The following is a 25,574-nucleotide window of genomic DNA, read 5'->3' on the forward strand; positions in this document are numbered from 1 at the left end:
TCGTAGACACTGCTCTTAACTTCTAATCTCCGCTTCGTCCCTCCTAAGTTTTTGATCCAATTTCCTACCCTCCACCTGATTCCAAACCCTTTCATCTTCTCCAGTTTCTTCCGTGTGGTACCTTATCGAAGGCTTTCTGAAAGTCCACATACACCACATCCACCATATCTGTCACCTCATCAGAGAATTCTTTTGTCCAAATGATTCAGGTTTTCCCCGAGCACAAGCTTCCTTTCTGAAATCCGTCTTGGCTGCTTCTCACTACATTCTCCTGGCTATTGCTTGGTTATTTTAGGGTGGGAACACTTTCCTCTTCGTGCATCAAAGAGCTTTGCTGGCCACATACAAAGTTGAAATCTATATTCCCATTAATTTTGCACCTATATCTCAAGTTGATGATGCGAACAGATCTTGACATCCTGATTTAGGAAACTTTTTGATCCAACAATGAAGCAACAGCACTAAAAATGGCCCTTTCCAAACCTCCAGGCCCACAACATTAAGAACAGGACAAAAACAGCAAGTAAGAAACATTAGTGAAAATAGGACTGAATTGCCTTAACTTTGGAGGGCCAGATTACCAGAGGTTGAGGGTCAAGTCTGCGAGGAGAGCAAGTGCCCAGGGTTTTCCTGATTTTGTGAAAGGTTTTTTCCTACTTTTTTTTTTCCTCGCCTTTATCGGATGATGGATTGCACCATCGACTGGATGGGGCAGGCTTGATTGCCTTTTCTTGGCATTCTTTTTGTATGTTTGCAGGTCATATAGCTGCCAATGTACCAACCTGCATTGACGATTACATCAATCTCCAGCTTGGTGATGTCCTCCTGCAAGAGTGAAAGCTTCTCATTCATAACGTCGTCCTTCTTGTAGTGGGATACTGGCTGTTTAAACTTTTCTTCTGCAAAACAAAATGTAGGCAAAATTAAGACATTACAGAACCATCACAAAGCTAAACCAGGGGTTTTCAACTATTTTTTGAGCAAAAATAATCTTTCTGGGTACAAACGCCAAGACAGTGAGCACTCATCCCACTCTGCACCAGAACAATTTAGTAGAATATTAGCAGCCGACACCCAACAACATAACCGGACAGTAACTGTATGAAAATTGAATTGTCTTACTGAATAGAAAGAAAACCTTGCTTTTATACGATGCGTTTCACGTCTTCAGTACGTCCCAAAGCATTTCAATGCCAATGAAGCACTTTTGAAATTGTAGGCAAACAGCAGCCAATTTGCACACAGCAAGGTTCCACAAACAGCAATGAGATAAATGACCAGATAATGGGCTAGAAATTGGATCATGCTGCGTCAGTCTTACAGGCGTATAACGGGTACCTAAGGGTCCAATATGGCGGGCGCACTTCCGATGCAGAATGAGCGCATTCTGCATCGGAAGTGCGCCTGCCATATTGGTAATGGCTTCTTCGTAGGCAACTTGGACCCACCCGAAACAGGATTTAGGCCCTTTCCATATGTAAAGAGAAGGACCTCACACCTGTTTGAGGCCCCCTTCGCAAAATTCGACTTTCATGCTCCAAGCATGCTGCAGTCAGTTTCTTCAGGCACTTGGCAGCCAAACCAGCGATCCTTAAAGGGACAGCTGGAGATGCCACCGGAAAGGTTAAGTTTGGACTGTTTTGCTTATATCTTATTAAATCCATGGGCTACTGCCGGCCACCGCTCACCCCACTCCCAATTACCTCCCCTCACCACCCACCCCCCCCGCCCGCTCGCCCCAAAACTTTCCCAATGACCCTGCTGCCTCCTGGGACCGGCGAGCTGCCTCTGGGGCTGTGACTGGCAGCCGTAGTTAGCCGGTAATAAGAAAATGAGGCCGGCGGACCATTTTGCCGTGGTCCTCCGCCAGCCACGTTAGGCACATGCAGCATGCGTTGCACCGGATCCAATTTCTAGGCCGATCTGTTTTAGTGGTGTTGGTTGAGGGATAAATGTTAGCCAGGTCACCAGGAGCACTCGTCTACTCTTCCTCAAAAAGTGCCATGGGATCTTTATGATAGGGCAGACGGGGCCTCCGAAAGACGGCTCCTCCGATAGTACAGCGCTGAAGTGTAAGCCTAGATTATGTGCTCAAGTGTCTGGAGCTGGGCTTGAGCCCACAATCTTCCTGAACTTAAAAGTGGCCCAGAAAGTGTGTTCCACTCAAAATGGAGTCAAATCTGACTTTACCAAAGTACTCAACAATTTACAGTACACACATCCAGGGACCCTCTGTTGAATTAATGCAAAATGAGTTACGCTCACAGCACCAGATGGTGACATCTGTTGGTGTACCATGGAACTGCAACACATAGCAGTGATTGAAACATTCCACCGTCAATTCTTGTAAACCAAATAATACCCCTGCTGCCCCGCCCCATTCTACAAGTTGGTACCTGGGGCCTTCCTCGTCCGTGTGGCTCAGCTACTCACGACTTTAACCAGTTAAGCCAGCAGGGAAGCTTTTTAAAAACTAATTTAATAATTTCCAAACTGACACCCTCTGATCAACGTTTCACTAAGTGTGACTGAAGTGATCTTTGCCTTGTCAAAAACTTGGAACTGTACATAAAACATCTACGTTTAGCTGAGCAGATAACTCACAAGTGAGGAAGTCATGAGTGAGTTTACAGGGCAATCGACAGTGAAAATAATTAAATGCATTTGACTTCTGGCCAGGGCACCCCTACTACTTACAATTTACATGTTGAGTTTAAATCTCATCTTGCAATTAATTTTATTTTGACATTAAACAAGTGCGAAGAGATGAAAAACTGTTCCCAGGCTAATACATGTAATCTGCCACTTGCAACATGGTGCACCGGGCTATCAAACCTATTCTGCTACCCACATAAAAGCTCTGCTCCCCAAAAATCAAAAGCACTAACAGTTCCAAATGAAACTATTGCGCACAATAAGGTTTGCAGGGGCAGACAGGACAGGCCAACAATTCTGTGAGCAAGAACAAGAGTTTTAATTTCTAAAGGTGCATTAAACCTCCTGAACTGTGAAACCTCTTGATTACGAGACAATAAAATAAAACTTCACATCTGAATGGCCCTCTAACGGCTTCTGTTATGCCTTCCTTAAGCAATTTGATCGAATTAATAATGTCAATGCGTGCAGTTATGTCACACTTCCTAAACTGTGGAAGCTTTTCGATTAATGCCAAGTGATACAAATGAGTCTGTAAGTGGTAAAGATGGTGCATTTCATTAAGTGCTTTAATAAAATTTTAAATCTCTTTACAAGCATTTGTGAAATCCTTTCTTTATTGCCTAGTGAAATAAAAGTTCACATGAGTAGTTATATAAATGTTAAAGCTGGTGTCCATTCTGAGTTTAATCATAAGCAGTTTAAAAAAATTATATACAGCTTCTTTTATGTGCAGTTAATTGAATTGCACTCTGATCCATGTTAATTTATAACAGTATTTACCCTTCACATTGAGTTTACTTTCCCCCCTCGTGCTCTTGAGCAAAGGTGTTAGCAGGAGACAGTTCAGTGAAGCTACTTTTTCAATCCAAGGGCCTGGTTGCATTGCAGTTATTAGAACTTCTACAATTCCCAGAATAAACAGAAGGTGAGAGGGGTAAATAAATAAATAAATAATTGGAAAAAGTTGAAGATTTGAACCAGAGGAATCAAAATCAATGTAAACAATACGCTACCATATCGACAGCATATCTTCTCAGCACATCTCTGCTCCTTGACAGCACTGATGGGCAACCTACACTGCTGATCAGATTGAAGTGTTGAGATGATGTTTAAAAGCCACTTCACACATGAATGATACTTGTCGTAGTGATCATCATGGTTCAACAAAGCCAATCGAATAAAATGTTATATTTCCTCATAGGTCATCTCTTATTACCTAGTTAAGTACTGTACCAACATAAAAACATGACCAATACCGTATTAACTTCTATTCTTTGTTTGAATGAATCTCCCCATTCCAGAGAGGGAGGCAGCACCATTTCTACAGGTACTGCATTAGCAGGACAGCATTAAGTGAAAGGAGGGGAGTTCCCATTACATCGACTAGCTTAATGGCAACCAAGAGATTGTGGGCTGGATTTTGTCAATGGGGACGTGATGGAGGCGGGACTCCCACTTTTTGGGTTGTAGTCCCACCTCCATCGACTTGTGGCCAACCCACGCGATTTTCCCTTGATTGACCTTGTTAAGCCCGCCCAGCGGGCTCAGCAGGCCAATTAAGGGACACCTGGTTACTGGTGATGTCAGCGATTGACATTTCATCTGTCAAGAGCTTTTGACAGATGAAAAAATCAGTGCTTGACAGCTCTGTGAAGATGTCAAACTCTGACAATCTGACTTCTAACTTGAGTCCTTCTACTCAGACACAGTTAGAGAGCTCTCCAGACCAGAAAGCAGAATGCTGCAGCTTTTGACAGTTCAGCGGCCATTCTGCTTTCTGTGCCGGTGAGCTGAGGGACTCCTGAGAACTGAAGGAAGGAAGCCTGCAGGAGAAAGTAAAGGTAAGTAAAACTTATTAAAACACTTCACACTTACCTCACACACTTACCTCTGCACACATGCACTCATCACTCACCTGCACAACGGACATCTCGACCCCTCCAACCCCCGCAGACTGACGGCCCACCTCGCTAACTTGGCGTGGTTCGGAGCCATCGGGAAGCCCACACTTCAGAGCTAAAATTAGGGATTAGGCAAAAAAACTGCCCGTTAACTACCTGTTAACAGGCAGTTAATTGGCACTAATCCCCTTCTCGCCTCGGGGAGGCGGCTCCCAGCACAGGTCGGATACCCGCCTCCTGGGACATTGGCACGGAGGCGGGTTGGGGGCGGGATGGGTTTGTGCCCCCCGATTCTGCAAGCCTCCAAGGGGCTTGGAAATTCGAGCCCTGTGACTCCAAATCCCACCATAGCAAGTTGCGAGACTGAATTCAATAAATCTGGTTTGTGGCCTGGCACCAGGAAAGGAGAATTATCATGAAGGCTGTTGGATTGTCGTTAACAATAAAACAATGGTTCGCTAACATCCTTCAGGGAAGGGAAACTGCCACTGCTACCTTGTTTGGCCTGCATACGACTCCAGTTCCACATTATGTGGTTGTCTCAATGTCTTCAGAACACCAAAGGATGGACAATACATACTGCCTTGCTAGGGTGGCCCACGGCTCAAGAGCAAATAACTTGAAAAATCTATTCCAAAAATCGATTTAATATATAATTGCAAATAATGACTTAGCTGATGTTCAGGTGATAACTGAATTATTTTTTCCTTTTAGATGTTCTGCATTCAGAAATAAATGAGGCATGCTCCACAAATATAAACTTGAACAAACTTGTACACTTAGTGGCAGGGTTAAAAATATTTTTTCTGAAAAAAGTTTCTACAAAAGGACAAGTGAAGAGGCACACTAACTGATTTAGACATTCTGGGGTTGATTTTCAGTGTGCCGTGAGGTGGGCTTTTAGGCGTGCGGGGGGCTAAAATCCCGAATTCGGGGGTCCCAACACCATTCCGCCCAAAACCCGCCTCCATGTAAGTTTCAAAGGAGGCGGGTACCCGCCCCACACTGGGACCCACCGACCCGAGGCAGGAAGGAATTAGTGCCAATTAACTGCCTGTTAACTGGTAGTTAACAGGCAGTTTTTAGCCTAATCCCTATTTTGAAGGTTGTCGTGTGGGATTCCCGACGGCTCCAAACCACGCCAGGTTAGAGGAGTCGGGCCGTCGAGTTGAAGGACTTGGAGGGGTCGAGATGTCGGTGTTTAGGTGAGTGATGGGTGCATGAGTGCAAAGGTAAGTGTATTTGGTGTGTCTAAAGTGTGTAAAGAAGTTTAAATTACCTGTACTTACCTTTACAGCCTTCCTTCCTCTAGGCTTCGGGAGTCCATCATTCAGCTAGCACAGAAAGCAGAATGGCTGCGATCTGTCAAATGTGACAGCCTGCAGCTTTCAGTGCCGGCGAGATTTCTAACTGAGTCTGCGTAGAAGGACTCAGGTTAGAAGTAAGACTGTCAGTGTTTGACAGCTTCAAGCAGCTGTGAAACACTGATATCTCATCTGTCAACACGTCTTGACAGATGAAATTTCAGTCTGTGATGTCACCTGTTGCCGGGTGGCCCTTAATTGGCCTGCTGAGCCTGCTGGGTGGGCTCAACAAGGTCAATCAAGTTAAAATCGCGTGGATTGGCCGCATCTCGATGGAGGCGGGACTACAACCCGAAAGTTGTAGTCCCGCCTCCTACCCGACTTCTGAATGAAAATCCAGCCACCTGTGTTGGTGCAATTAGATTTTTTTTGTGTGAAATAAAAGCAAAGTGCTCGAAAGAGACAGCTATACCATCAGTGCCAGTGGCCCCTGCGACTCCAGTAATCTTATCCAATGCAAGCGGCAAAGCCACCTTGACCTTACGTGCAGACTCGCCTCGGAGTCAGAAGGTTGTGGGTTCAAGTCCCACTCCAGAGACTTGAGCACAAATATCTAGGCGGACACTCCTTCTTAGGCAGTCCCTCGGAATCGAGGATGACTTGCTTCCACATTAAAAATGAGCTCGCAGGTAACTGATGAGTCCAATGCAGGACCTACAGTCTCCGTCACAGGTGGGGCAGACAGTGGTTGAAGGGGCGGGTGGGTGGGGTGCTTGGGTTGACGTGCGCTCCTTCCGCTGCCTGCGCTTGGCTTCCGCTTGCTTCCGACGAAGAGACTCGAGGTGTTCGGCACCTTCCCGGATGCTTCTCCTCCACTTTGTGCGGTCTTGGGCCAGGGATTCCCAGGTGTAGGTGGGGATGTTACACTTTTTCGAGGAGGCTTTGAGGGTGTCCTTGAAACGTTTCCTCTGCCCACCTGGGGCTCTCTTGCCGTGCTGGAGCTCCGAGTAGAGCGCTTGTTTTGGGAGTCTCGTATCGGGCATGCGGACAATGACCCGTCCATCGGAGCTGATTGAGCGTGGTCAAAGCTTCGATGCTGGGTGACGTAATAAAACTCACTACGCACTTGGTTTGAGCATAAAGCAAGGCTTTAATCAACTTATTTCAGAACATGGAAGTCTAGTTGTATCCACTAGCTCGTCTCTTACAAAATGTCGCTGGCAAGCTGGGGCCAACGCCCAAGTATTTATACTCCTTGGACGGCGCCACCAGCTGGCCGTCCAGTGTTATTTCATAGGTCGTTTCTCGATGATGAGATTTATGACATCCTTCCTGCCTAAAAGATTTGGAAATCCGACGACTTCCTCTTAACGGATTAGGCGGACCACGAATAGCCGCAGTCTTTTAGATTTTTGTTTATGGCCAGAAGGCACGTCTCCCCGGACCGTGTCTTGGTCCCTGGGCCGCTTGATCCGTGCCGGTGGATCGACAGGGCCCGTGTTGCTCTGATCTACCCCGAGGGAGGCTGGGGAGATCGTGACTCCGGGTGCGGGTCCCCACAGGCGCAGAACTGGCTTCGTCCCATTGGTTAGCCGGAGACTGACCGGCGTCCTGACTCGGGGGTGGCCATCCCACAGGGAGCGCTCGGCTCCCAGAGCGGATCCGGCGGGGCAGCCGGCAGATCCCTTGATGTCCCAGGTAGGGCGTCATCCTCGGGGGAGCGCAGAGAGTCGGCCTCATCCCCGCGGGTCCCTCCATCAGTCGGGTCCACGGAACCGGCCGGACAGGGAGCCAGGTCCCGGAGCGAGATGGTGGACTCCCGGCCATCCGGGAACCGCATGTGGGCGTACGTGGGGTTGACGTCTGTAAGTTCTACCTCGTCGACTAGAGGATCGGTTTTTGACGATCGGACGAATCTTCAGAGCAGCACGGGGCCAGGAGCTGCCAACCATGACGGTAGAGACGTCCCATGGGTGGAGCGACGCTGGAAGCTGAAGAATCGCTCGTGAGGTGTGACATTGGTAGAAGTAGAAAGGAGAGACCTGATGGAATGCAACGCGTCAGGGAGCATAGTTTCCCACTGCTGGTCTGGTAGATTGCGTGACCTCAACGCAAGACGAACAGCATTCCAAATGATAGCGTTGTATCTCTCAACCTGTCCGTTACCGATGGGATGGTACGGTGTTGTTTTACTTGTGGCGGTTCCCCATTGGGAGAGATAACTTTTGAGTTCGCTTGACATGAAGGAGGGACCCCGATCAGAGTGGATGAAATTGGCCGTACTGCAAAGGGAAAAGACTTGATCAAGGCATTTGATCACTGTGGGAGTAAGCATATTGGGACAGGGGAAAGCGTGAATATTCATCCACCATAGTCAGTAAGTAGGTGTTCCGCGTTGAGGAAGGCAATGGCCCTTTAAAGTCAATGCTGAGTCGCTGCATAGGCTGCATAGCGTGTATGAGCGAGCCATCCGATGGATGGAAGAATTGTGGTTTTAACTACGCACAAATTTTACAGGAGGAGTGATGCGCCATCAATTACTCAAAAGACTGAGGTTAAGCGAGTAACAACCAGGCTTTTATTGACTAAAGAATGAAGGTCTAGTCTCGAGTGGTCGACCCGTCCAGAATACTAAGGGACTGGGAGGTAGTCACTTATATACCTGGAATAGTGGGAGGAGTCAGCCGAGGCATGTCCAGACCTGTACCTAGTGGAATACACATACACATACAGACAGGTATAACAGTGGTTTACCACAAGGGGCACGTTCTTTTCACATCTTCCGTAGAAAATGGGAGATTTTTAGATCGCACAAAGTGCAACATACGGGTAACGCCACGATGGCATAAGTCAGTATGAAGATCCGCCAGAGTCGAATTTGACATAGAAGAGCAGAATGCCCGCGTGAGGGTATCCAGGGCCACATTCTCTTTGCCGGGTCGATAATGTATGGTGTATCCAAAGGCAGCCAATTCCATCCTCCAGAGTTGTATTTTGTTATTCTTGATCTTAGTGCGTTTCCGGTTATCCAGCATAAAGGCCACGGAGCGCTGATCGGTTAAAGTGTGAAATGGCGACGAGCGAGAAAATGACTCCATTTACGTACCGCTTCGATGATGGCCGTAGCCTCCTTCTCGACAGGAGGATAATGGAGCTCGCTACCCTGCAAAGTTCGGGACAGAAATGCAACAGGTCGACCACCTTGATTCAAGGTAGCAGAGATCGCCACATCCGATGCATCACACTCGACCACGAAAGGAAGATTTTCATCAATGGAACGAAGCGTGGCTTTTTCCAGTTGTCGCTTAAGGAGGTTGAAAGCTGAAATAGCCGTTGCCTCCAATGGAAATTACTTTGCGTGAAGCAGGGGCTGGATCTTGTCGGAGAAGTGGGGTATCCATTTCGCATAATAGGCGAACATGCCGAGTGCCCGACGAAGAGAGCCGAGATTCGTAGGGGGAGGGAGCTCCTGAAGCGGACAAAATCGCTCCGGATCCGGTTTGATGACACCGTTGCCCACCCAGTAGCCAAGGATGCTGACTGATGGTACTGATTTCACAGATTTGGACTCATTTAAGGTTAAGTTGCGACGACGGAGAACATCAAAAAATTTCTGGAGATTGGCATCATGCTCCTTCTGGTTATGACCAGCAATGGTGATATTATCTAGATATGGAAAAGTGTCCATTAATTTCTCCTGTTTGACTAGGCTATCCATTGCCCGTTGAAAGACGGCCACCCTATTGGTGACCCCAAATGGAAGGCGACAAAACTGGTAAAGTCGACCATTGGCCTCAAAGGCCGTATACTTCTGGTCAGAGTCCTTTAACGGTACTTGATGATATGCGCTCTTTAAATCAAAAGTTGAAAATACCTTGTAGTTGGCAAGGTTATTGACCATGTCATCGATGCGTGGTAGTGGGTAGGCATCCAGGTCGGTATACTGGTTAATAGTTTGCGAGTAATCGATGCAAAGACGTTTCTTGTGTTGCTTCAGAGGATTTTTAACAATGACGACTTGAGCCCGCCAGGAAGATGAACATGGCTCAATGATACCGTCAGCTAGAAGGCGAGAGATTTCTGCCTCGATAAAGGCTCGATCATCTCGGCTGAAACGTCGTGATTTAGTGAATATGGGCTTACATCGCGGGAAAGATTGGCAAACAAGGAGGGCTCATCGAGCGAAGCCGCCGAAAGCGCACAAAACGGTACTTTGGAAATAGTAAGCTCCGGCTTTGACCCTCCAAACTCGAAAGTGAGTCTTTTGTGTTGTTTCTGGAAATCCTGTCCCAGGAGCACATCACTGCATAGGTTCTTGAGCACCCCGAGCCGGGTGGAGAAATAAGTGCGGTCATTGAGAATTAGGTCAACAAGACAAAAGCCAGAAGAATTGATTGTCAGTGTCGTCAGAGCCATTGCAATTTCCCTGTCCGAGGGGTAAATACGCAGTTTTAACTTACTGACAGCCCGCTCACTAATGAAGCTGTCAGAGCTGCATGAGTCGATTAGTGCACTCAAAATGTGTCCATTTATCGAAACCTTCGTGGCTGCATGGGACAAACTTTGGGGAAAAACAGCTGTGATGGGAGGAGGGGCAGTTTTACCCATGACAGCTGTAACCTTAGTAGTGGTTCTTGGGGGATGAGCAGTTTTATCGATTGCAGCTGTAACCTTAGTAGTGGCTCTTGGGGGAGGAGCAGTTTTATAGATAGTAGCTGCAAAACTAACAGGAGCTCTCGACCGGTATACCTTAGAAAAGTGGCCTTTCTTACTAGCAGCGGCTCTTGACTGGCATACCTTAGAAAAGTGACCTTTCTTGCTGCAATGATTGCAGGTCACGTTATGAGCAGGACAAAATTTCCTGTAATGGGACGCTCCTCCACAGAAGAAACACTTCCTTCCAGATTGCCAAGATGCTGCTAGGGCGGGGTCGTCATCAGTGTAGGTTTCTAGGGTAGTGTTGTCATCAGCCAGGTTGGAGTCGTCATCCGTGAGGGCTTCCGCCCGAGGCCTATTGAAAGAGTCACTAAAAGAGATAGCAGCAGCCTGTGCACGTGGTAAAAGATAGGTGTCTGCATTCCTCTTTGCTAAGTCCAGAGAACATGCCTGGTCATAGGCAACCTGTAACTTGAGGGTTTTATTCTCCAACAGACGCTGACGTATGAAGGGAGACGCAATCCCATTAATAAAGGGATCACGAATTAACTCCTCCTGGTACTGCTCAGCTGTAACAGCTTTAAGATTACAATCCTTGCTGAGCCTGCAAAGTTTCTGAAGGAATTCGTCAAGTGATTCCCCGGGTTGTTGTCGAGTTGTGGCCAGTAGATGCCGAGAAAAAATTTCATTTGGGGACTTGACATATAGCTGCTGTAGTATTTGGATAGCGGCGTCATAGTCTACACAGTCTTCGATATAATCAAACACATGAGGGGATACGTAATTAGCAAGTATTTCTAATTTATCAGGAACATTTTCACCACACACCCTGAGGAAGTTGCTAAAAGTACGATACCAGTGTTTCCATACCTTAGCAGCTATAAGTGAATTCGGGTCCAGGTCAAGACGGGCGGGGCCGAGTAGTTTCTCCATGATGAATCGATCTGAGTTCCCTTCTACGGTTCGAGTCGTAGCTGGCTGTTCCCGAAATCACCCAAAGCGTGGAGTCGATATTAAGTCGATTAAATTGATGTAATAAAACTCACTACGCACTTGGTTTGAGCATAAAGCAAGGCTTTAATCAACTTATTTCAGAACATGGAAGTCTAGTTGTATCCACTAGCTCCTTGTCTTTTACAAAATGTCCCTGGCAAGCTGGGGCCAACGCCCGAGTATTTATACTCCTTGGACGGCGCCACCAGCTGGCCGTCCCGTGTTATTTCATAAGTAGTTTCTCGATGATGAGATTTATGACACTGGGATTGTTGGCCTGAGCAAGAACACTGGTGCGCCTATCCTGCCAATGGATTTGCAGGATCTTGCGGAGGCAGCGTTGGTGGTACCTCTCCAATGCTTTGAGGTGCCAGCTGTACATGGTCCATGTCTCTGAGGCATACAGCAGGGCGGGTATCACTGCTGCTCTGTAGACCATGAGCTTAGTGCCGGGTTGGAGGTCCTGGTCTTCAAACACTCTCTTCCTCAGGCGACCGAAGGCTGCACTGTCACACTGAAGGCGGTGTTGGACTTAGTCGTCGATATCTGCCCTTGTTGACAGTAGGCTCCCGAGGTATGGAAAGTGGTCTACGTTGTCCAAGGCCTTGTCGTAGATTTTGATAATCGGGGGGCAGTACTGTGTGGCGGGGGCGGGTTGGTAGAGGACCTTTGACTTACGGATGTTTAGTGTAAGGCCCGTGCACTCGTACGCTTTGGTGAAGGTGTGGACGATGGTTTGGAGTTCGACCTCCTAGTGAGCGCAGACGCAAGCGTCGTCTGCATACTGTAATTCGACGACAGAGGATGGGATGACCTTAGATCTGGACTGGAGGCGACGGAGGTTGAACAGTTTCCCGTTTGTTCTGTAAATTAGCTCCACTCCAGCGGGGAGCTTATTGAGGGTGAGATGGAGCATTGCAGCAAGGAAGATCGAGAAGAGCGTTAGTGCGATGACACAGCCTTGCTTGACCCCGGTTCGTACGTGAATTGGGTCTGTGGTGGAACCATTAGTCAGGATCACGGCTTGCATGTCGTCATGAAGCAGGCGGAGGATGGTGACAAACTTTTGAGGGCAGCCGAATTTGAGGAGGACACTCTATAATCCCTCACGGTTGAGTGTCGAAGGCCTTTGTGAGATCAAAGAAGGCCATGTACAGCGGTTGGTGCTGTTCCTTGCATTTCTCTTGTAATTGACGTGCGGTGAAGATCATGTCCATTGTGCCCCTTAGTGGGCGGAATCCGCATTGCGACTCTGGGAGGAGCTCTTCAGCCACCGGGAGAAGGCGATTGAGGAGGATTCTTGCGATGATTTTCCCTGTGGCAGACAGCAGGGAAGCTCCTCTGCAATTACTGCAATCGGACTTGTCACCTTTCTTGAAGATGGTCACAATTATGGCGTCTCTGAGATCCCCTGGCATGCTCTCCTCCTTCCAGATAAGAGAAATTAGTTCATGAATTCGCGCCAGTAGTGCTTCTCCGCCATGCTTTAGTGCCTCGGCAGGGATGCCATCTGCTCCTGAGGCCTTGTTGTTCTTCAGTTGTCGGATGACCTTTTCAACCTCATGCCGGGCTGGGGTTGTGCTGAGATGGTGGCGGGTAGCATGCTGTGGGATGGAGTCGAAGATAGAGTCGTGGTTAAGGAGATCTTTGAAGTGCTCCTTCCAGCGGGCACTGACTGCCTCTCTGTCCTTGATGAGTACCTCTCCATTCTTGGCCCGTAGTGGGATAGGGCCTTGGGTGCTTGGGCCCTAGGCGGTCTTCACTGCGCTAAAGAATCCACGCACGTCGTGGTTGTCGGCTAGCTGCTGGATCTCCTGCGCTTTCTCCACCCACCATCTGTTCTTTAGGTCGCGGGTTTTTTGTTGGACCTCGGCCTTCAAGCTTCTGTAGAGCTGCTTTCTTGCTCTCGAGTTCTGTTGCTGTTTCCAGATCAGGAATGCCTTGCACTTGCGGCTTATTAAATCCTGGATCTACTGGTTGTTCTCGTCGAACCAGTCTTGGTGTTTTCTGGTAGAGCGGCCAAGCGTCTCTTCCAGGTGCTGATTATGGAGGCCTTGAGTGCAGACCAGGCGCTGTGGACACTCTGTGTCTCTGCATCACTGGGAGTCGTCAGGTTGTTTGTGAGGCGCAGGCTGAATAGGGCTTTCTTAGTGGGGTCTTTGAGTGCTCCAGCATTAATTTTCCTGCGGCATTGTTTCTGTTGCCGCCGCTGTTTTGGGGCTACATTGATGGGAGACGGCAGAGCACTCCAGTGCAGTGCTGAGGGTGCACCGCACTGTCGGAGGTGCCGTCTTTCGGATGAGACGTTAAACCGAGGCCCCGTCTGCTCTCTCAGGTGGACGTAAAAGATCCCATGGCACTATTTCGAAGAAGTGGAGGGAAGTTATTCCCGGAGTCCTGGCCAATATTTATCCCTCAATCAACATAACAAAAACAGATTATCTGGTCATTATCACATTGCTGTTTGTGGTGAAAGGATTATTACTAGTCCTAGCCCCTTTAGGGCTACCCCGGATCAGGCGTGTGATAAAAATGATAACTTCCGGGAAGTTATGTCATCACTTCCTGTGAACTATGAACTATGAACTGTGTACATACCTCACTTCCTGTCATGTGTCACTTCCTGTTGGACTGGTATAAATACTGGTCTGTTCAGTATTGTAAGAGGCTTCTACCAGAGGCATGGTAAAGACCTCTCTTGTGTATATAGTGTGTTTATAAGTTACTTAAAGCTTACTTTAAAGTTACTTGATGGTAAGTCTCCTTTTTCTTACATCAATTTAAGTAACTTAAATATTTACACTGACAAATACTAGACCTTCAGACAAACTCGGAAGTTAAGGATCCAGGGAACCACCCATCATGGAGAAAATCCTTAGACCTATTCGTCTGGACTTGGACCCGAATACACCAGCAGCTGGCAGGGTATGGAAGCATTGGTATCGTACTTTTGAGAATTTTCTGGATGAATGTAAAGCGGATGCTCCTGCTAAATTGAAGATACTTGTCAATTATGTGACCCCAAAAGTGTTCGAATATGTTGATGACTGGGATAATTACGAAGAGGTGATTCGGGCACTTAAGAAACTGTATGCGAAGACCCCAAATGAGGTCTATGCTAGACATCTACTGGCCACAGCCCGACAAGGGCCAGGGGAATCAATTGACGAATTCCTGCAAGAACTTCGCAGGCTCAGCGTAGATTGTAACTTTCAGGCAGCCTCAGCTGAGCTGTACCGCCAAGAAATGATTCGTGATGCTTTCATCTGCGGGATTGCCTCTCCATTTATACGCCAGCGTCTACTAGAAAGTAAAACACTTGAGCTACAAAAAGCTTTTGACCTAGCTTGTTCACTGGATTTGGCAAAGAGAAATGCAGACCTCTATCAGCTGCCCAGATCTCGATCTGCTGCTGTAGCTGCAACCAGACAATTCAAGCGGTCTCAGGTGAACCCTATCATGGGGGAATCTAATTCTGATAATTCTGATGAAGAAGAGGAGGACGACCCCACTTTAGCAGCCTCTTGGCAATCTAGGAAGGAATGCTTCTTTTGTGGAGATGCTTTTCACCCTAGGAAAACCTGCCCTGCTCGCAATGCAATCTGCAGTTATTGCGGGAAAAAAGGACACTTTGCTAAAGTTTGCCTATCAAGGGCCTCTACGAGGGCCAATCCAGCTAAGGCCTACCGAACTGCCCCAATTAGGGCCTATCAAGATGCTCCAGCTAGGACCTATCAAGCTTCCTCTCGAGCTCTCTCCCGAAGAAGCACACCGAGAGTTTTAGCCACTCTCTGTGCAACGACACCAATTACAGCTGCTTGCCCACAGAACCTGTCTCATGCAGCCACAAAAATTTCAATTAAAGGGCATACCTTAGATGCCTTAATTGACTCAGGAAGTACTGATAGTTTCATTAAGGAACAGATTGTTGCGAAATTGAAACTACATGTCTTCCCATCGGACCAGGCAATTGCGATGGCCCAGTCATCACTTAATACCAGAATCTCCGGCTTTTGTGTTGTTGATATGACACTTCATGGTCGTGTGTATCCCTCCACCCGACTTTCGGTGCTCAAGGACTTATGTAGTGATCTCCTCTTAGGGCTGGACTTCCAAAAACAGCATAAGAAACTTACCATTGAGTTTGGTGAATCCAAACCCGGACTTACTATTTCTAATATACCGTCTAAATTACCATTTTGTGCATTATCAGCAGCTTCACTTGATGAACCCTCATTATTTGCCAGTATTCCGCCTCAATGCCAACCGATAATAACGAAATCGCGGCGCTTTAATCAGGAAGACCAATCTTTTATTGCGGCTGAAATCTCTCGACTTCTAGCAGAGGATATCATTGAACCATGTTCGTCGCCCTGGCGGGCTCAAGTCGTCATTGTCAAGAACCCTCTAAAACCTCACAAACAGCGAGTATGCATCGATTATTCGCAAACCATCAATCAATATACCGACTTGGACGCCTACCCATTGCCACGCATTGATGATATGGTTAATAAACTGGCCGAATACAAAGTGTTCTCAACTTACGATTTAAAAAGTGCCTATCATCAGTTACCCTTGAAGGTCTCAGATAAGCAGTACACAGCCTTTGAGGCTAATGGACGGCTGTACCAATTTCGTCGCCTCCCATTCGGGGTTACTAATGGAGTGGCTGTCTTTCAACGGGCAATGGATGGCCTGGTTAAGCAGGAAAACCTAAGGGACACTTTTCCCTATCTTGATAACATTGCCATTGCAGGTCACGACTCCAACCTCCAAAAATTTCGGGATGCCCTCCATCACCGTAATTTGACCCTGAATGAATCCAAATCTGTTGAGTCGCAACCAACCATCAACATCCTTGGCTACTGCTAAGGCAATGGTATCATTAAGCCAGACCCAGAAAGACTTCGCCCGCTCCAAGAGCTCCCGTCACCTAAGAATCCGGCTTCTTTACGTCGGGCTCTCGGTCTGTTTGCATACTACGCTAAATGGATTCCTCATTTTTCGGACAAAATCCAACCCTTGCTGCATGCTAGATCATTTCCACTGGGAACAGCGGCTGTTGCAGCCTTTAACCTTCTCAAAAAACAGTTGGAGAAAGCGGCTCTTCACTCCATTGATGAGAATCTCCCTTTCGTGGTTGAATGTGATGCCTCGGAGGTGGCGATCTCGGCTACTCTGAATCAGGAAGGTCGTCCTGTAGCATTTATGTCCAGGACCTTACAAGGTGCCGAGCTACATTATCCTCCGGTTGAGAAAGAAGCCACAGCCATCATAGAGGCAGTACAGAAGTGGAACCATTTTCTAGCTCGCCAGCACTTTACATTGATCACGGACCAACGATCAGTCGCCTTCATGCTCGATAATCGAAAACGAACCAAAATTAATAATAATAAAATACAACTTTGGAGGATGGAACTGGCCTCTTTTGGTTATACCATTCTCTATCGGCCTGGCAAGGAGAATGTGGCCCCGGACACCCTCACACGGGCATTCTGCTCCACTATGTCATCCTCCACTCTCATGGATGTCCACAATGGTTTGTGTCATCCTGGCGTTACGCGCATGCTACATTTCGTACGATCACGGAATCTCCCTTTTTCCACTGGAGATGTAAAGAAAATATGCTCAGAATGCCGGCTTTGTGCGGAATTAAAACCTCAGTTCTTCCGCCCCTCAGATGGTATACTCATACATGCAACCCAACCGATGCAACGACTTAGCATCGATTTTAAGGGCCCAGTGCCCTCTTCAACTCGGAACACATATTTGCTCACCATGATCGACGAATATTCACGTTTTCCGTTTGCCTTCCCCTGCTCCAATATGCTGGCGTCCACAGTAATCTGCTGCCTTGAGCAGGTATTTTCTCTCTGTGGCATGCCGGCTTATATTCACTCAGATCGGGGTCCATCCTTTATGTCAAGGGAACTCAAGGACTACCTCTCAGAACGGGGAATTGCTACAAGCAAAACAACACCATACCATCCCATCGGAAATGGGCAGGTAGAGAGGTATAACGGTATCATCTGGAATTCCGTACGTCTCGCTTTAAGATCTCGGGGCCTACCAGACCAGCAATGGGAAACAGTGCTTCCGGATGCATTGCACTCTATACGGTCCCTGCTTTCTACAGCCACAAATACTACACCTCATGAGCGGTTCTTTGGATTCCAGCGTCGCTCATCTCATGGGACATCACTCCCGTCATGGCTAACTACTCCTGGACCTGTATTACTCCGAAGATACGTTCGGACGTCTAAAAATGACCCTCTTGTAGACGAGGTCGAACTAACCGATGCCAACCCCACCTATGCAAACATACGATATTCCGACGGCCGAGAATCTACCGTATCATTACGGGATCTGGCTCCCTGCCCACCAGGACCTAGTGGGACATCGGGTGATGGCATTTCACCAGGAAACTCTTGGGACCTATCGGGTACCCCTCTCCAGGATCCTGATCGGACACCAACTAGCTTGGTGCCGGTAGAACCCTGTGCTCAAGGTTGCGACCCTCCCAGTACCGCACATGAAAGTACTGATCCGCCACAGACCAGCTCTGCACCTCCCTCTGAACAGAGGCAGTCCGACTTTGAACCTATTGGGGCTCGTACTCGAAGCCATGATCTCCCCGACCCTTCACAGGGCAATCCAGGCCACACAGACTCTGACCAATGGCCAACCGCATGTAAGCGGACCAGCGACCCTCTACGACGGGAATCCAAACGGGTGCGACTCTTCCTTGTTCGGCGGCTGCGGACCAAAAGGTAGACCACAGCCTCCTAATCCTGCAGGAGGGAAGAATGTGATAAAAATGATAACTTCCGGGAAGTTATGTCATCACTTCCTGTGAACTATGAACTGTGTACATACCTCACTTCCTGTCATATGTCACTTCCTGTTGGACTGGTATAAATACTGGTCTGTTCAGTATTGTAAGAGGCTTCTACCAGAGGCATGGTAAAGACCTCTCTTGTGTATATAGTGTGTTTATAAGTTACTTAAAGCTTACTTTAAAGTTACTTGATGGTAAGTCTCCTTTTTCTTACATCAAGGCGTATTCCTCAGACGTTCACTTTCAACTAAAGTTTGAGGTAGCCGAATCCTAAAGATGCTTAATTGGGTCTAAAGGTCCGGACTATCTCTCCCTAAAGGAAAGGAACAACCTGAAAATGTTACCATCCTCCAGATAGCACTTTTAATAAGTTTAGCTAGACTGTAACGTTCCGTATATTATGAGGGTCTGGAAAACTCCCCCAGAATTCTGCAACTCCTCACCAAAGAGTGTACAGAGATTGAGTTTGCGAGTTTGATACAGAAGTATTATGTGAGACAATTCTAAAAATATATAATTTATTAAAGAACCGACATATAATTTAGTTGCTGAGTCAATCGCAACATTAACAGTTCCAAAAAGAGAAAGCTTTATCATTTATAATTTTATCAGAGATCCTTACTCTCTTAACTTCGCTACAGTTTTACAGTTCTTAAAGTTTATTCAGGATATCCACCAAAATCAAATACAGTACCTTGATCCCCGAGGTACAAAGAGTTGAAGACTTACAGAGCTAGCTCTGAAGCCGAGAATCGCTTTGCCCATTTAAGCGAGTCTATTATCCCATTTGAGAGTTCAATATTTATACCCTTTTCCAGTGGTATTTCCTTTAAGGTTTTCTGCTGATGTAAGTTAATTATCTCTAGTCATTTTTCTGCTGACCCCTGCAGTTCTTAGTCACCTCAGCTGGTAGCACTACAGAATTATGTCTCTTCTCTAGGTGTTCTAAAGTTTATCATAAAAAATGGCATAACAGCAGGTGCGCTTTACTTGGTATCATTTTTATGAAGGCAGATGTTTGTTATTTTTATGTGCTCCTTTACGAGGTGCAAATTAGAACAACTTGTACCGGGTAACTATTGTCTTGTTCCCAAAGGTTCAGACTTCCAGGAGCCTTTAACCTGCTGTTTCAATAAGGTTATTGATTCAGTGTCAACAATTTATCTTATCTCAATAGCCAGAATGCTATCACAGCTTTCTCATCGTTCGGTTTCTAGATTTCCAGACCCAGTTCGTCATGTTTTAATAAGGCCAGAATTCTTTCATAGAATGGTGTATTTTTCGGAATAGGTATATGGCTTATTCCTTCACAGTGGGAGCTTGCTGTGCGCAAATTGGCTGCCGTGTTTCCCGCATTACAAAGGCGACTCCACTCCAAAAAAGTACTTCATTGACTGTTAAGCGCTTTGAGATGTCCGGTGGTCGTGAAAGTCGCTATATAAAAATGCAAGTCTTTCTTTCTACTTTCTTTCTTACCTAGGAACACTGTGTACGGTAATTCTTCATGTTGACTTCTGAGCTGTTTGAACACAGACTGCTGCGCTGAAATACAGTCTCTGAATCCTTCCCTCGTGGTTCTCTGCGGTCTGTCTCTCAACGTATTGCAGCCAGCCATCATCACGCCTCGGCATTCTTGAGGTATTCCAATTGTGCTCGCCCCTGCAAACATGAGATCTCCCCCTACTGATACTGCAAAGCTGCTCCAACAGCAGTACCTTGCATTCAACATTTTAGACGGCTGACTAGGTTAGTTAGCATTGTCAACTGTGTGTGTGAATAATGAGAATCATTCTTCAGTCTTCCTCAACCACATCTTTCCTTTTTTTGCCTACTCAACTATGTCTAAACAATCTTCATGAACTCCCTTTGTGGTGCAATCACATCAGGTTACTGGACCAATAAATATATTAAGCTGCTGATCGAACAAGGCTGACATCAGTTACACATTGATAAGTAGCATTTACAACTAGCCCCTCGGTTGTGCATTTGTTTTTAAAACAGCCTAATGCACCCAATTTTCTACAAAACAGAGTAAAGTTGTCTGTTCCTGCAAGTGAGTTCAAAGGGTTGGCTGGTAGGCAGCTTCTAGACCACCGTCAATGCAATGTCCTCTTAGACCAACCATAAAGAAGCTTGTGAACAACTTCACCCAATTCCCCCTCTACCTTCTGCAGTGAGGCACCCTGGCCTCTTCTCAGGTACATCACCAGCCAGACGGGAAACTAAGCAGGCTTGGGGTAGGTCCAATCTAATTCGTCCCATTCCACTCCACTGCAATAGTTTGTCTCCAATTTGAAGCATCACTGAGCTAATTGTGCAGAAATATCAGGTACTCACAAGAGTAGAATAGGCATTTTAACCCATGATAAATACAGTGTTTGAGGATGGTTACTTCAGGAAGGTGCCGGTCTCATTTTCTTTTGCTCCTATGTGTTACTTTAGCAACAGCTGTGGTGATATTAGCAATTGCTTAATAAAGGTACTGACCTCTTTAAATAGGAACTATATTGGATCAAGAACCTACTATTTAAAGTAGGTGACTTTTTAAAAATCAGACACAAGAGGCATATGGGCTCTGTGCATAAAAGCAAGGTGGTTGCAGGGCTGTCTTTAAGTATTTAATATATTAAATGTTATCAATGCATAAGGTAAATCCATGTATTAAAGTACACAAATAAAGTAGGACAAGAGGACATAAAAAAGGAAATGAGTTAAAGCTAAATTTAGAACAGATAATCAGAAGATTGTCTTTACTCAGAGCGAGAAATGTTTAGAATAATTTGCCAGGCATCATAGTTCAAAAGCAAATACTGAGGCTGGTGAAATACAGTTGGATGGTATGTTGGAGAGTTAGGATACTAGAGGGATGAGCTTTGATTTGCCAAATGGCCATTTTTCAACGTGAACTTTTCTTATAAGCACACATTATAAAAGACAGTGACATAAGCCCTCAGAAACAATTTATTAACTGGTCAGTATATGCATACAGCACCTTTGTCCAGCTACTTACATAAAATATTTGATCAATGGCTTGGGGTAGGGCAGAAGAGATGAAAAAAGCAGTTTGAAAAAGTCAGCGAGAATCGGCAAAAACCTAGCTGAATTGCTCCACTTTGCAATTCCCTTGTCACAACTAGAAAAATTTGAACAATGCTCCTTCATACCACAAATTCACTGAGACTGCAGGATGTGTGTGTGCTGTAAGGCTGAAAGATCAGACCCCTTGGGTGATGGAGCGCCTCCCAGGTAGGAAAAAACAAAGCTAAGATAGCAGAACGTGTATTTAAAAGGAAAGAATGATAATGGGCAGACAGAATGCAGGATGGTGCAGTCTTGTGTTGTGACTGCCTCAATTCGCCACCTAAACAACAGTCTCGGGAGGAATGAGGGAACTTGAAAAGTTGTAATGGCTTTTCAAATATTAAAGGGGGTGACGGTTCCTTTAATGTGAGAAAGAATGTCTTTTAAAAAATGAGAGTAAAAGCATAGCTGTTAGAAAATAAAGAAAATAAAGCACGGTGGCATAGTGGTTAGCACTGTTGCCTCACAGTGCCAGGGACCCGGGTTCAAATCCAGCCTCGGGTGACTGTGCAAACTCCACACAGACATCCTCCCCGTGTTTGCGTGGGTTTCCTCCGGGTGCTCCGGTTTCCTCCCACAGTCCAAAGATGTGCGGGTTAGGTTGATTGGCCATGATAAAAATTGACCCTTAGTGTTAGGGTGGATTAAATACGTGGGGTTACGGGGATAGGGCTTGGGTGGGATGGCTGTCGGTGTAGGGACCGGGTGCTAGGGTTTGGATGATACCGGGTGCTAGGGTTTGGATGATCAGCCATGATCTCGTTGAATGGCAGAGCAGGCTCGAAGGGCCGAATGGCCTACTCCTGCTCCTATGTTTCTATGATCTCCTCCCCCTCAATCTTCTTCTTTCCTGTGGTAGTAGCAAAGCAAATCAAATGTCAGTATCTAAGTCAGATATCCAGGCCAAAGCTTCCGGTGTCACAGCATAGACATCTTGTAGGCTGCCTGCGAATTTACTCTGAGGGCAGTGCTCAGTGATGTGCTCCAGGGTCTGATTAGGAGCTCCACAGTCACATAATGGGGATGCTCAATAACCTGGTGGGTCAGCACAGCACCTGGCACTGTAACTGAGTCACACAGAACAGGAATGTCCCATATTCAAACGCTGTTCTGTGCTGAGTTAGTTTCTCTCGGTCAGGACGTCAGTAGGGGTACTACACTGGTCCTCAGTACACTGGAAGCGGAGTGACTCAGCCAGGGCTCCTGCTTCCAATCTCTATCCAAGATCTCTCCCAGAAAGCATACAGCTATATTAGGTGGAGGGAGGATCAACTTGGCTGTGATACCCCCATAGTGAAATAGCCCATCAGGAACTCGCTGTCAAGGCTACTTGGTTGAGATGCTGGCATTCGGTTGGCACTCTTTGAAACTGTACCCCAACATAAGTCAGCGCCATCGGAGCGGAAGGGAGAAAAATTCGTGAAAAGAAAATTAAAATTGAAAGAAGAGGGTGAAAAATGTTGATTCTAGGACTTTTCACAGTCCATTACTAAATCAGAAAAGTTCTGCTGGAGGAACAAAAAAAGCAGGCACAAATCCTACGTCTTTGCTGGTGTTGCTAAGCAACTGGGGCTTGCCAAACAAAGCCTTGGATTGGTTTAAAACATGTCACTCAAACACTGCTTCCTGTCATGTGAAACTTGGATTCACAAAAAGGAAGCGAGGAAAACGGTCTTTCTGCTGAAGCAGGTAATCAAACACAAAGCTGCTCATTTTACAGGTTTATTATTTGAATAGAGGGAGTGAAGCTTTTCTTAAGCATGCCATTTGTAAAACAGCAATTCTTCATCTAAGGTAATCAGCCGGTTTTATTTTCATTTTCAGTCTAGCAGGAGAGCGAGGAGGCAGATTGGCGCTGCAAGTAAAGTCGATGGAGGAATTGAACCCGACATCAGCATTTGACAAAGATCCATTCGAGCTCACGGCTGAAGATGTCTACGATATATCTTACATCATTGGCCGGGATTTAATGAAACTCAGCGGCCCGGAAGGCTGCCATATAATCTCCGAGCTGCAGTACAAGATCATCCGGGTTTTGGAAATGTTCGAGGCTCTGGTGAACAAGCACAACCTGACGGTGGAAACGTTGAAAATTGAACGGGACAATCTCCGAGCCGAAACGGAAAGGCTTCACCGAGAACTGCTGCAGGCGGTGAGCGATTCGAAGAAGCAGCAAAGCATTGGGCCGGACAAACTTGTGGTTGATGTCAACGACCCAGATCGTCCCCGTTTCACGCTCCAGGAACTGAGGGATGTGTTGCAAGAACGCAATAAATTGAAGGCTCAGTTGCTTGTGGCACAAGAGGAACTGGAGTGTTACAAAAGTGGATTAATGTCCACAAACGAATCTCAAATCCTAGAAACAAATGAGTCAAGTGCAAGAGGCGGGAGTGAACAAACCATGATTAAAAAACTGTTTTCTCTTAAACACAGAAAACATCCTTAAACTCCAGGGAGACTCGGATCCTCAAAAGGTTTCGTGGGCACTAACTCATTGAATTGACAGTACTTTGGAACTGTATAATGTTGTGAAACAAAAATTTTCAAACTTTTTTACTTTTTTTACACAACCGAAAGATTGATTTTTCTGCATATAAAATAACGAGCTGTGTTTCTTTTTCTAACTGGCGCAGAAATAAAAGGACCGTAAAAAAGAAATTGAAGTAGATTTAATTTCTAAGCCACTTTTAATTAAGCTCTATGAACCATTGTAATTCCAGAAAATGTTGCTATATATATTACATCGAAATTGTCACACACAAACGGGCCGTTCAACCCGACCAGTCCGTTTTGGCGTTTATCCTCCACGAGCTCATATGAAAAATGACTCCGATAATGCAGCTGAGCTTATAAAGTAGGACTTCAAATTAACGGATATCCCAGAGCGAAGTGACTTGACTGAGCAATGGAGCAACAACTGTGGGTTCTGTATAAGGGTTTCGACCCGAAACGTTGACTCTATATTTCTCTCTCCACGGATGTTGCCTGGCCTGCTGAGTTTTTCCAGCATTTTCTGTTGTTATTGTGGTGACATGGTTTCCTTGCAAGTACCAATTTCAGACGGGTTCCTCCCTGCAGTGATGATGAGGTGCAAGCAAAGCCATCTCTCAAGTTAACATTAACAACTTTGAAAAGCCAAACCACCTGGAAATGTGTTTTTTTTTAAACTTTGCTTAATGCCAATTGCAGTTATACTGTCGCTGGTGTGCAACCATTGCCTGGAGCACTTGCCTAAAACTGCTTCGGTTGAGTGATCTCTTCACATCCCGATTGCACTGCAGTTTGTGTCGAGGAAAAGCTCAAGACGACTTGCAATCAATGCAAGCTGTGCAATATTAGCCCAAGGCAGTCAACGTGTGCCAGGGACTGACTGGTACTTGATACGTATGGTCTTTACACAGCATTCCCACGTGCTGAAAAGTACAATCTTTACAAAGTGCCTCTAGCTCCTGCACAGATAACATGAAGTACAAAATGTTTTGGATATCGACGGGCCAGGTTGTTTTTGGAAAAATATATATGAAGCACTGAGATTTGTCAGATACTGGTTCTGCAGCTTTTTTAAGCCCTTGCAGACTGTGGTCTGATGCATATTGGTGTTAAATATTTATACCACCTTTGGTATAGATTATTAAATACATTTATTATTCAACAATATCTCGTCTATAATATGTATTTGAGGGAATTGGCACTCACATTTCCTACTCTGCTGTCAGAACTGAATAAGTTGATGTTTTGAAATAATGTAATCATATTTCTTCCCTGTTACCAAACACATACATATTTAACACTTTAGGTAGACTCTGAAATGTTAAGTTCATTGATAAAATTGAGTTTTATTCTGCCCATTCTAACTTCCTTGCATCCTCTCCTGAGGATGGCACTGGGAAAAGGTTCCAGTACCGCAATGAAATGGCCACTCTTCTTCAGTGCACCGAGAGAATACAAATCATCAGGCTATTGGGAGAGCGCCACAGCCAAGTCCAATCCTATGCTCACCAAACTTCTCCACATGCATACTTCCATCAAGGGTCGCCGGATAATAATCAAGACCTGGAACTTTGGCTGATTGTCTCCTCCACGCCCCCCGCTTCTTTCTATGGCTCTGTACTTACTTATAAACCATTACATCTCCAACTTCTT

The 25,574-nt window shown here is 46.1% G+C and overlaps 2 protein-coding genes across 3 annotated transcripts in view; one reads left to right on the forward strand and one right to left on the reverse strand.

The window, feature by feature from the left end:
- LOC147092943 (RILP-like protein 2) overlaps positions 1–25,260 on the forward strand; it is a 42,787-nt gene extending 17,527 nt beyond the window's left edge. The window contains exons 1-2 of one of the 2 annotated variants that reach the window (XM_085976268.1): positions 22,854–23,120; positions 23,256–25,260. In XM_085976268.1, the coding sequence (XP_085832394.1) occupies positions 23,302–23,877 (576 nt within the window). In that variant the 5' untranslated portion in view covers positions 22,854–23,120; positions 23,256–23,301 and the 3' untranslated portion in view covers positions 23,878–25,260. Of the gene's footprint in view, positions 1–22,853; positions 23,121–23,255 lie in introns of those variants that run through there. The other variant, XM_085976269.1, reaches the window with a different exon arrangement.
- LOC147092941 (ADP-ribose glycohydrolase MACROD1-like) overlaps positions 1–25,574 on the reverse strand; it is a 1,295,420-nt gene that overhangs the window by 1,264,936 nt on the left and 4,910 nt on the right. The window contains exon 3 of the mRNA XM_085976266.1: positions 783–899. Within this exon, the coding sequence (XP_085832392.1) occupies positions 783–899 (117 nt within the window). The remainder of the gene's footprint in view (positions 1–782; positions 900–25,574) is intronic.

Source organism: Somniosus microcephalus, unplaced genomic scaffold, assembly GCF_052327205.1.
Source record: "Somniosus microcephalus isolate GS21.2 unplaced genomic scaffold, FLI_Smic_1.0 unresolved_chr2, whole genome shotgun sequence".
Taxonomy (NCBI): Eukaryota; Metazoa; Chordata; class Chondrichthyes; order Squaliformes; family Somniosidae; genus Somniosus; species Somniosus microcephalus.